The 12,822-nt window shown below is 35.5% G+C and overlaps 1 protein-coding gene across 1 annotated transcript; it reads right to left on the bottom strand.

The window, feature by feature from the left end:
- Window positions 1-645: 645 nt before the first annotated feature.
- LOC122047122 (probable galacturonosyltransferase 13) lies at window positions 646-11,455 on the bottom strand. Its single transcript, XM_042608190.1, has 6 exons — window positions 10,885-11,455; window positions 9,103-9,161; window positions 8,846-9,001; window positions 6,202-6,789; window positions 4,735-5,037; window positions 646-1,445 (listed from the first exon to the last, which is right to left on the bottom strand). The coding sequence occupies exons 1-6, from the start codon at window positions 11,093-11,095 to the stop codon at window positions 1,158-1,160; spliced, it is 1,605 nt and encodes a 534-aa protein (XP_042464124.1). The 5' UTR covers window positions 11,096-11,455; the 3' UTR covers window positions 646-1,157.
- Window positions 11,456-12,822: the final 1,367 nt, after the last annotated feature.

Genomic DNA, 12,822 nt, shown 5'->3' with positions numbered 1-12,822 from the left:
GAGTAGGTAAGATCTTCTTATCTTGATTTATTTTTGGACCAGAGATAGTGATTAAAGGAATTCAATGATCCCCACCTACTAAATAGATGGTGATTATTGAATCCCTCCAATCACTACAGTGGATCAGGACCTGATCCATTAAATGTAAATCAAAAATAATTTCTATCTGTTTAACAGGTGGAGATCATTAAATCCCTCCAATCACTATAATAGACCAAAATCTTATCCACTAAATGCAGAAGATTAATGCTCTCTTCTTGAGAAATGCAATTATGATCAAAGTCTTCAATCCTGAACTATTTCAGTTCAATCAACTTAAATCATCCATTTTTTGCCAAAGCCCTAATGGATAATTGATTTATTTTAGTTCAATCAACTTAAATCATTCATTTCTTGTCAAAGCCCTAATGGATAATTGATTTAAAAATACTAGATTGATAGATTATCCGATGTAGATACTTTTAAATTTATCCTAATGATCGATGAAAAATTTATATGAAACCGAACCAATCATCCTAAATTAATCAACGCAAACTAAATACCGGATGCAAATAATAAAAAGAAGATGATTTTATACCAATGAAAGCTTGATATACCTCTTCCATATAAATGAGACAATAGATCTCGGCAGAAAGATAAGACAAGTGAAACATAAATATTATCAAGAATTAACTGCACATTTAAATATCTTATAACCTAAGATTCCCCAATTTTCAAAGGTGACATCTGCACCTCTAAATTTAGAGGTAGAATAAAGAACTGGAAGATGTTTAAGTACATTAATAAATAACACAAAATAAATTTGAAAAAAGAAAAAACAACACCAAGATCCAGTCTCTCTTCCGTATGTACTTGTCGTGATCAGATGCTCCTGCTCTAGCAATAAGGAGCTGATTGTTTCCTCGGGATGCAATGGCAATACACCATCAAGTATAGTGGGAAGAACTACCTTTAGCATGGCAAATACTGATTGCTACTATCTTACAGAACGAATAGAGTTGTGTTACTAGAATTGCAGTTGATAGATCAGAAGCTGTGAGACATCGGCCCTGTTTCGACTGCACAACTATGGAGCCATGTTCTTGGTTTACCAAGTGGTGGTTCATCGGATACTGAGTGAAAAATAGGAATCACTGCAGATTTTTAGCTTCCGACCATTATTGAGGATCCAAGATATGACAGTTCCTTATGAAGTCATTGGAATAGTTTACATGCCTCGTCCAAAAGGACTGTAGGTGCTTATATCCAATCTCTAGCCATGGTTTGCACTGCCCATTGTAGTGGATCACAGCAGCCTTCCTCACACTATCAAGGTTTGTCTTCTCCTGATAGCCCAGACCTAACAAATGCCATGATGATTCTATGGGATGCACATAACCTCTAAATGCGATTAAGGCCGGTGGCAATGTTCCCAGTTTCCATAGGGTCAGATTAGACTTCAAATTCTGCATTGGCATAGAAAAACAAAAGGAGAAAGATTTAGGCATACATGCTTAGTTAGGAAAAGAAAGCAACTTCTGTTGAGGCATCTCCAAATACATGAAAATAAAATATACATATAAATAAAGAGGTCTATCACAGGTTGCATTTTACTTTTGTCAGCCGGAATAAGGTACAGTAAAATTCAAGCATTTATCATGTAACACAAAAGACTAAAGGTGATATATGCTTAACATGGGCCTAGAGTTGGCAGGCAATCACAATAAATCTCAGGTGAAAACATATGCAATCACCTCTAAGACTATTATTAAAATTTGGTATTTTAACAATCATGGTACACTACTGATTTTATTTATTTTTACTGAATCACACCCAAAGCATAAATTTTACCCAGATTTCCCATGGCTTTCAAGTTCCTACAAAAAACAAAATCTATGTTGATTTGCAAATCAATTTGCAGGATTTCTAAACAAAAATTAGATGTTTGAGTTCCTTCAAATCTAAGATGGGCATTAAGAGGTCTCCCACACTTCAATTTTGCATAAATTTGAAAAGAATGTATTGCAAGGCAATTTACAAATCAAGCTTGTGGCACATGACTTCTAGACAAAATTTAGCCATTTGAGTTCCTTCCAACATAAGATGGTTAATAAGGTTTTCTAACACCTTAATTTAGCATAAACTTGCGATTTTTTACTTGCAAAATGAGCTCCTATGTTGGAAGATGCAAAATGGTTTGCAAGCAGAGCTACAAATCAGCTTAACATGATTTATGGAGAAAACTAGATATTTGAATTTCTTCCACCGTAAGATGGTTATTTTGGATTATCCCACACCTTAATTTTGCATATAGTTGAGGTTTTGATCCCACAAGATGATTTTAAATGTTGTCATTTTTCACCATACAATTTGAAGGGAGCCATCGTAGGATGGAAGGAATTCTAAGAATTCAAATGTTTAATATTTGCTCAAACATCATGTCAAAAGCTAATTTACAAAACAACTTACATTGAGATAGTTGAAACCAAGGGTAATATGTGAAAAATTTATAACTGGGGCATGATTTGGTAAAAAAAAAAAAATCAGCACCAAGGCATGACTTAGTAAAGTGGCCTTCGAATTTTAACAGCATCCATAAAATTTTACAAAGACTATCCATGATATGTCATTAATGGAGTGGGACAAAATGATATATCAGCACTAGAGGTTTTTTGAGCGTGCTCTCTTGGAATTGGTTCTATTTTGTTTTAACGGCTCCACTAGATAAGGGGCAAAGTAAGATTTGTTTTCTTCTGCAGTCACAAAAAGAAACAACATGCCCCCAACTATTTGGGTTTCATCTAATTGAAGTTTTTACTCCATAGAGCTGGATACAAGATCATTCAATAGTTAGCCGTAGTCATGGTTTAAAGTGCGTGCCGAAACAGTCGAAACGGGCGAAACGTCTCGTTCCACTCGGCAACCGGCACCGGCACGACTCTGGCACTAGACCCACAATAGGTGTGACGTGTTGCGCGACCCCGTGGTCACAGCAGAGGGGTCGTTCAACCCTACAACAATAGCGGAGAGGTCGCATAACCCTTCCGCTGCCGCCGTGGAGGCATCGTGCGATCTTGCGGTCACTGTAGAGGGGTCGCACGACCAACGTGGTTGCGTCGAAGGAGTCATGCAATCCCCGCGGCCATGGCTGGTCGCGCAACCCTACGACAACACTGAAGTCATGCGGGCTCACAAGTGGTGTCGGATTTCAATTTTTTTTAATTAAACTTAGGTTAATTTTTTTAATCAACTCCTAATTATAGTGGAGATAATCTAAAGAGACTTTATTAAACCCTAATACAATTATCTAATTAATTTTATATTTTATTTATTTTAATTTAAAAAATATAATAAATTTTTTATTAATTTATTTATCTATTTTCATATCTTTTCCTTTTTTAAAAGATTATTTTTTTATCTTGTTTATTTTTTAAATATTTATGTTAAATATTTTAGTTTTTAATTAATATATTTTATATTTAAAAAATATCGAAACTATATCGGCACGGCACGATACGGTACCGAAACCGTATCGTTCCGGTCCAGGACCGAAACCTCGGCACGGGTCGAAATTTTAAACTTGGTCGTAGTCATTTAAAACTCTTGATTATGTTATCCTCAATGTCCCTTGAAACCTTGAAATCAATCAACTTCTCTAATCATGGAATCTATCAGTCCCTTTTCTGTATGCACATACCAATCTTAACGTCTATCAATTAATTATCTATCAGGACTATAAGAAAAATAATATTGTCTTCTCTCTCCTTGTAGACTCAAAAATCCATCTCTCCTAATTTTTGTGTCAAAAACCCATACACCATGGTTGGGTCGTACTGATATAGAACTTTCTTTTAAGGGATAATGTAACATGATAACACACGAGTTCAGAACTCATTTCCATTCAATCTCAAAGCATTTATCCTTGAAGGTTTGTCTATTGCAAAGGTAATTAATTCAACTTTCACCTCCAAATACAGTGATTGAGAATTGAGATTCTATCCCTATTTCTACAAACATGAAACTGGAACATTTAGACTGATAATGACTTATGAAATGGAGGAAATTTTGAAATCCAATCACACTATTGTGAAACATCATAAAGGAATGGAAATACTTTTATTTATAGCTTCTCTTGCTTCATAAACATGCTGTCAATTACACTCTTAAGGAGTGCAAGAAATGTTGGTAGTATAAAAGACAAGCAAACCATATTCGTCTCCTAAGAGAGATTTCATGAACAAAGTGTAGAAGACAGCTCCAACCAAATCCCAATAACAATGATAAAACCAAAATAGATTGTTAGAAATGCATGTATGTGTCTGTGTATTGTTATGACAACATAATGAATTCAAATTTGAAGCCAATTAAATATAGAGTTGATATCATATTTATAATCAGAGTGAAGAACAATCCATTTAAATTGATTATCAAAATGCTAAAGTATACAAATTCAAATGAATTTCAGAATTGATTTCACATTTAAAATCAGAGTGAAGAAGCATCCATTTAAACTGACCATGAAATGAATTATAAAAATATTAGAGCCAAACCAATAGGCCAAAATATACAAATTCAGATAAATTTCTTTACAAAGGAAAACTCAATTACATTATTAAATAATTTAACCTTGCAAATTTAATTCACAAGCAAGTTGGAAAGGTTAAACAAAGAGTGAATGAAAGAAAATCTACTTCTTTCCGGAAGGAAAATTCATGGCATTAGATAGGAAAAAAAAGATGTTAATGAGGTTACTACCTCCTTCACCCAGTAATGAAATGACTCCCTAATATTTGTCTTCCTCCAAGCATTCAAATCAAAAATATTCATCCCATATGCCCATGCGCATTCATCAGGGTCCAATTTATTGGCTATGAGGGGATGTGAGAAGTTGAAATATGTCCTTAACCGTTTCCCCATAACCCATGAATCTTCACCTGTGCAAGTTTCGACAGCACCGTTTACTTTACCAAAAAGATCAATTTCCCATAATGGTGACAAGTCACGCTGAACAACAATATCATCATCAAGAAACACCACCTTGTTGAGGTTGGGAAATAGCTGTTCAGAAACAGTAGCACGAGCATTATCACCACTTTTCAGGAAATCATCTCTGAAGAGAACTCATCATTAAATGTGAACTATGACATTATGTTATTAGTGGCTCAAGGTATTTGAATATTGACATTCCTGATCATGGTCATCTATGGAACTGAAAACATAAATATTATAAAATGCAGACAACATACTGTAGCAATCAGGAAAGGACATGATACATTAAAGGAAACAAGCAAGGACAATTTATTTCTTGTTAATTGCTGACAATCTTTTACACTGAGGCAATGTTGCTTTTGTCTTTCATGATCATTATACATGTGCTCCAAACCTATATACAGAAGTTGGCAGGAATTTCCTCAACCTCACATGTTGAAAATCTAAGTTTATGCATCTTAGCATTATACAGCATGTGAAATCCTTGTGTAGGCATAGCAGATATCTTTGATTACTGTATTATGGTTATGGACTAATGATAATACATACTGTATGTGATTGCATGGTCGTTATGGATATATAAAGAAGATATATTTGTCCTAACATGGTTTCCACTATCAATGCTTCGCATGTAAGCCAGCTTTTCAGGCCCATATATCTGACATTGGGTAAGCAAAATTCTGTTTTAATTACTTCTGCACATTTTCCCTCCCCTTGATTCATGTTTTAAGTAAATCATGTTCCATCTATGACAAGGTGATCCACTAATGCCATAAAGCTTTCACTCCTATGTTTTAATTAGAACTTGATGAATTTAAAAGGTACCTACCACCTGTCCATACAACTACATTGGTTGCCATGTGACTAACTCTAGAAATAATTTTTTTGTAGTAAATTGTTAATATATGTGTGAGAGAATACAAGTAATGAAAGCCATGGTCTTGGGGAAATTTAATGTTCTAATATCCATCTACAAGGCAATGCCTGTCTGGAGCTTACACAAAAAGAAAAGTGTTCTATCAATCCAATGGTTGATTAACATATCATTAAATTATACCCTGTGACATAAGGCTCTCTCCACATTTTCCACCTTTATTTTTTCAGAGAGGCATAAACTAGAAAGAGGAGGATCTTCTGAAAATTTCACTTTGAAATGGCATTGTTTCTGTGCAATCAATTTTGTAATAGTAGAGATGGTAACATGAAGCAAAAGGATCATAATGGCTAATTTACCTCAGGTAGGTATATGCGCAGATGGTTGAGCAAAGAAATATACTTAGGACTCCTTGCCTGCAATTTTGAAGCAAAAATCCTTGGATTGTCAGCATCATTGGTTCCCAAACTATGCTTCCCATGGTAGTGGTTTCTGACACCATGGTGATTTTCAATAGCTTCAAGAAAAGGCACATTTTCTCTAGTTAACCAGTCAAACTGGTGAACACCTTTCACCTCAATTATAGCAGAGGGAAGAGGATTCAAGGCAAACCATGAATGCATTCCGGGATAGGTCTTCTTGTCAGTTATGACATGGAAGACTACCTTTTCTGGCTTTAGTGAAGATCTTACAACAGAAGTAGCCACGACAGAGGCTGCAAGAATGTTATCAGTGGCGAGAACAAAATGGTGATAAGAATTATCAGAGAGCAAAGGTAGCGACTCAGGTGGTGGCAACTGTTTACGTGCTTGGGCATTGGATGAATACTCATCAGTCAACCGTAATGAGAGACAATGTAATCCTTTTGGAATAGATGTTGCTGCATAATGTTTGTGCAGTTGCTCTGCTAGCTTAGATCTTTTTATTTCTCTATGCATGATTTCCATCTGCACCGAAGAAAAGAAAAAAATAATAAACCTCTATAAATATTCACTATTTTTTTTTCCAATAATTGGTTTAAGTCACACATTATGTAAAATTTAAAGGAAATCATATTTCATCAGCCAGAATAACTGATGATATAAAGGAAGAAAAAAAAAGTTTCTACAAAGAGTTTTGTTGCTTAATACATTACCTGTCTTTCTTCAACTATATGGATGATCCTTTTAGGATGTCATGCAAATATAAATTAGATATTGGTAAACATAGAATAATTTATTGATATTCATTATCAAGTTATATAAAAGGCTATTTTAATTTTGTTCACTTATTTATCTTATACCTGAGTGGTGATTACAATATGGAAAATCAACATCAAATTTAAAAAAGAGTATAGTATCAATTCTCTTACAGACGGCTTCATGTAAAATCTTCTCTCTTATCGTCACTTGAAGAAATGATTTTTGTTCATTATAATATGCATTTTCAATTAAGGGTCATAATAAAAGAGAAGGGAAAAAATGATAAAGATCCGTTTGATATTGGTTTCGTCTATCGATATTGGATTCATCCAGAATGAAGACTGTCCAATGATAGATCCACTAAGACCATCTCAACCCTTTAAAAGAGCTAGATGAGATGCTGGTGAGGAAGATGATGATGATGCAATGAAACTTTCAATTGGGAATTTCTATAATCTCGGTCTCGACCCAAACTTTAGCACCGTGTCGTGCCATGTAACTCCAATTGAAATTTTCATTTAGTGACTAAATTTGATGCTAAACTAAATAGATGATTCACGATTATATCAAAATCACAAATATTTGAAATTCAATAAAAAATAACATATACATATATGTGTGTATATAGTTCAATTAAAGAAGCATGTTATTGTTAGTACCCCGTGGTTGTTTTGATGTGGTCAACCAAGTTAAGTTAAGTCCTGTGTATTTGATCTTTATGTCTAAGTGTGCAGGAGCTTAGGAACACAAGAAGTCGAGCGGAAGACATAGCTAGCAAAAAGGATGGCACGGAAAAAGGAGTCGGCGGACTCGGTGTATCCGAGGGATGAGATGTTGCGAAAGAGTACACCGGTGGACTAGAAGTGCATGCGCACCGTTCGTGGGATGAGAAGCCAGGGAGGAAGTCTGCTCGAGGAGAAGACCGAAAGATGGGTCCGGGTGAGCCCAATTCCGGATGGACGAAATCACCCAGGCGATCGGAGCAGCGGAAGAGCAAATGGGGAATTGCGAAGCTGTTGGAGGTGCCTCCAATGATGTTGGAGGCGCTCCTGCGCCTTTCTGTGGGAGGTGCCCCCAACATGGTTGGAGGCACCCTCGGGCATTTTTGGTGGAAGGCGCCTTCAGCCCATTGGAGGCGCCTTAGACCGTTAGCGAAGATAAAGTTTTATCTTCGCGCGGATAAAACTTATCTGATGGAAGGCGCCTTGGACCATCTTGAAGGCGCCTTTCAGCCTCGGATAGAATTTTTCAGGGGCTATAAAAAATCCCCTGGATCTAGGAAATATTCAACAACTTCTGTATTAACTTTCCTAATCATTTTTGAGTTGTCTTCAATGAAGGAGATCTACTAGTGTTTTTCAAACGTCTTGGATTAACAACCACCTAGGTTGTAACCAAGTAAAAGTTTGGCCTTTCACCTACTTTCTTTAACTTGTTATTTCTTTTATTATTGTTATTTTTATTGTGTTACTAATCAAATCAAAAGAACGAGAAGGGGTTATTTTTTCTTGTAGGCAAATCACCTCCTCTTGCTGGCCCCACTACGCCAATAGTTGTTGGACTCATGAGTGTATGGTGACACAAGGAATAACCTTTTCCTTTCTTGACTGCCAACTGAAGGGCAGACATTAAAAATCATCATGATTCATGAATGAAGATACTAAGAAACAGTTTCATAATTCATAAAAGTCAAGTCTATCTCCCTAAGGAATTTCAACTCATAAGGACAAAAGAGGATAATAGTGACATGGTGGAAACATAAAACACTGAACTTCCATAGTGCAGTTTTTTGGTGAGCATAAAAGATTAGTAATTCTCATACCGTTGCCTTCAACCTTAGAGCAAATGTCTTGGCATCATACTGGTTGTTCTTCATGTCTGAAAGAAACTCATTGAAAGACTCTGGCAATTTCAAGCCATCTGGAATTTCCTCAGAATTTACTTGCTCGAGTAACTTGGATAAATCTTTAACAACCTTCTGAAATATGCATTCATTTGATTCAAAGTAAGTTTGCATTTTCATAAAAGAAACTATTATATACTAATGATGATTAAGTAGAAAATAACAGAAAATATTACCTCAGATCCATCACCACTCCGTCCAAGAAACTTTGGACCTAATCGTCTACCCAGACAATCTGAAGCAAATAAATCTCTAATTGATGTTATTTGGAAAAGTATAACTATGCACAGAAGTTATGCCTTCTCAAAAATAACTACAAGCAGAAAAGTAGATCTACTTTGCCATTCATTCACTTCAAAAAAACATGCGGCAGCCTCCAGAAAAATCAACATGAAAATAGTGTAGGTGTTTCAAATACTGAATCAAAGGGAAACTGATAACCAAATAATGAGAGATCAGAAATAACAACTAAATTGTTTAGTGTAAAAGTACAAGCATTTAGAATTAAAAGACAAATCATGAATCCAATGCAGCTATTAGTTTAATAATTTGCAATGGCATGCTTGACTAAAAGCATGAACATATGATTTGGCCTGTGGATTCTCAGAAAAGTAAGTTTGCAAGCATTACTTGTAATATAATCTTGCATTGAGCTTAGTAAAGTATAATATGAATATCCATATAACTTATCCAAAATAGATGGGACTAACAAGGCTTGAGGATGATGATGACAATGAGTAAGCCTTCAACCAAATGCTTGACAAAGAGGATGTGGCTGAAGGAAATCCTAAGAAAACTTGTAGACAATACAAATAACTTAAAAACATATGAAATGACAGACAACTAAATCTGCCAAAATCCACATGCTTAGGTCATGCCACCTGAACATCATTATCCAAAAACAACTCACTGCTAACAAGTTTTCATCAGAGTCACCGAGATGGAATATTGCGTCAAGAAACATTAAAGAAAGACCTTATAAAGAAGCAACATTTCAAACAAAAGATGGTATGCAGTTGTTGAATGATTAAGACGAGGTCAGTACTAGACCAGAAAAGATCTTAAGATCATAAAATATCAGTGAAATCCAAATGCAGTTGGAAGTTACCCTAACATGATTCCTAAGAAGAAAAGAAGAATGGGAAACATAACTAAAATATAACTTAAAACCACAGTGACTAGGAGCATAGTATCAAGTTAGTTAATCAAAAAAAGAGTCAGTAACAGAAATGTCATAAAATACTAGAGCCAAGTCGATATAAGTATGAAATTGTGCAAGTAATATCAAAAACAAATGAGCTTATTTCCAAGGTTCCAATTAACCCAACAAATTAAAGAAAGAGGAAAGATAGATATGGCATATCTTCACTCAACACAATTCGGAAAAAGCACATACACCAAATTAGAAAGGAAGACAACATATGTATATGTATATATGTGCCACAAATGCGAAAAAGTAGCGTAAACTAGATAGATTCCAGAGAGTAGGAACACATATAGCTAACTTAAAATTTCGTTTAGTCCCTTAATGAGAAAGGACAATAGATCCCAATCAAATTTAGATAGAGAGATCAGGTTCAGAAAAGCCAAAAAGTTTCATCCAATTGCCATAATATTCAACCTCAAAAAATAGACATGCAGCACCGCCAAAAGTAGAACTATATTGAATCCTGGATCCAAGATAAAGAGATGCGATAGCTACTTCATCAAACCACCAATTGAGAGAAAGATGCACCAGACAGCCGAATTTTAACCACAGAAATTGGACAACAAAAGCAATAAAACGCCATAAACGAATCACACATATTGAACAACTGCAAGTTTAGACCCACGGAATCAGCCGGTTTAATATTTCAAAGCAAAAGATCAAATCTTGTCATTAGTAAAATCACGACTACAATTTGGTCAAACATAAAAAGGTAATTCGAGATCCAGAAACTGTTGTTCCTCTAACATACCTAAAGAAGAGCACTTGTTGACGCCCTCGAGGGTGACGACGGCGGTGAGAATGAAGACGAAGGGCAAAAGGAAGGCGAGGATGAGGATGGTGTGGAAGAGGGTCCGGTAGGAGAAGTGACGGGCGGCGACCTTCACCTTCATCGAGTCCATAAACCCATTGCTGCTCGATATCGTTATGCTTCTCATGCTAGGCGACAATCTAATCTGCATCGTGGCCACTGCGCCAGCTGCTGCTCGCCGCCGGCCCTCACCACTGCCGCCGTCGCCGTGGCGGCACCCGAGTGCCTCTAAGCAAAAGGGCCCTCTGCCAGATCCCAAGGGCGGCAGGCGAACGCATAAACAGCGGGTCGGGAGGCCGAGATCAGGTGCCGGCAGCTGAAAAAATCTGGATTTGGAAGGTTGTCACGGCCAAGCATTCAGTTCGCGATCGGAATCGAGAAGAAAGATTAAGATTCGGCGGCGTCCTCGGATTCGATCGCTCATAACAAACTCAAATGTGAGCAAATCTCGAGCAACCAGATCTTCCCCTCCACGGAAGAGGAAAACGAGACACGAAGAGAGAGAAAATGCATTTAGGTTCTTAAAACAAATGCATGATTAGTGTTTTCGGAATTCATTTCAAATAATTCATTTCAAAAAAATAAACTGGTCAAATATAAATTAATTGCTCAAATTATGTAAATCATATAAAAATACCTTTTTCAAAAAATAAAAAAAATCAAAAAGACATAAAAAAAAAATGATTTTTTAGAGGATGCTCCTTGCTCAACGTCTAGGACAAATTAGACACTTATTTATTTTCGATGATCTCTGAATAATTTTTGATCGTCTATTCCTATTCAAATTATAATTAGTGGGGATGATAAATTAAAAAAAAATCATTACTAATTACGATCAGATAATAACTATGATCTTATTATAATTATAAATGGTGTATTTTTTTTTTTATGGGCCAAGATATCTTGTCTCCATTGAATATGAGATCTTTTAAAAATAAAATTTGTTATGAGTTTTTGCTCATTAATTTTTGCCCTAATGAAAAAAAATAATTTACGTAAACAGTTAAAATAGTTTTTAAAAGAAAAAAAAAGAATATAATACCTTTTCATTGACTTGGAATTTTGGTACAAAATTATAATATTTTTTTAATCAAATTTGTGAATAATATGTCGGCCATCATGTGACCTGTCCGTAATCAAATCAAGCGGCTTGTCTACTTTTTATATCTTTAAGATTGTAAATTTTCATTTAGCCCCAAATTTTGTTCTTTTTCACTAACGAATTCCAAGATTCAAAATTTTATCCATTCACTCCAAAATATTAGCATTGCTAAATAACTAGACGAATTAATAATGTTAAACAGGATTAAGGGTAATTTGATCGACCATGTTTTAATTTCTTCTAAAAAGTTTACTCCCTCTCTCTTATATTATATATATGAAACCATAGATATCTAATTCCGGGTACTCAAATCTGAGTGAGTTGCACTCCCGAGTGCTTGAGCTTTGAATGCTTGAATGGTCGAGTGGCTGAGAACTCGAGTGCTTGAGTGTTGTGTCTCTGAGTGGCTAAGCATTTCAATGTTGAGTACTAAGTGGCAAGTGTTAGAATTGTAATATTATATATGAATTAATGGATGTATCTATAATAGAATTTTAATATCATCAATCTCTAAAGTGCAATAGAAAATCAAAACAATAGCTAATACAAGCTTACTTGAATTTATCGCAAAGCTATCGCCTCTTACTTGCCATCGGTGTTCATGCTAGCGTGGAATAGTCTTTTACAAGAGTGGGCGACGACAATCCTTAGTTCTTTCTCAATGGAGAAGAAAGGAGGTTGAAGAAAGCTTTAGAACCTGCCATAATTCATGAGTCTCTTTCTTTATATACTAAGCACATCCTATAGAGACTATCCACCTTGAAGCTCATCCATCA

Source organism: Zingiber officinale, chromosome 2B, assembly GCF_018446385.1.
Source record: "Zingiber officinale cultivar Zhangliang chromosome 2B, Zo_v1.1, whole genome shotgun sequence".
Taxonomy (NCBI): domain Eukaryota; kingdom Viridiplantae; phylum Streptophyta; class Magnoliopsida; order Zingiberales; family Zingiberaceae; genus Zingiber; species Zingiber officinale.
This window is presented reverse-complemented; position numbering and strand designations above follow the sequence as displayed.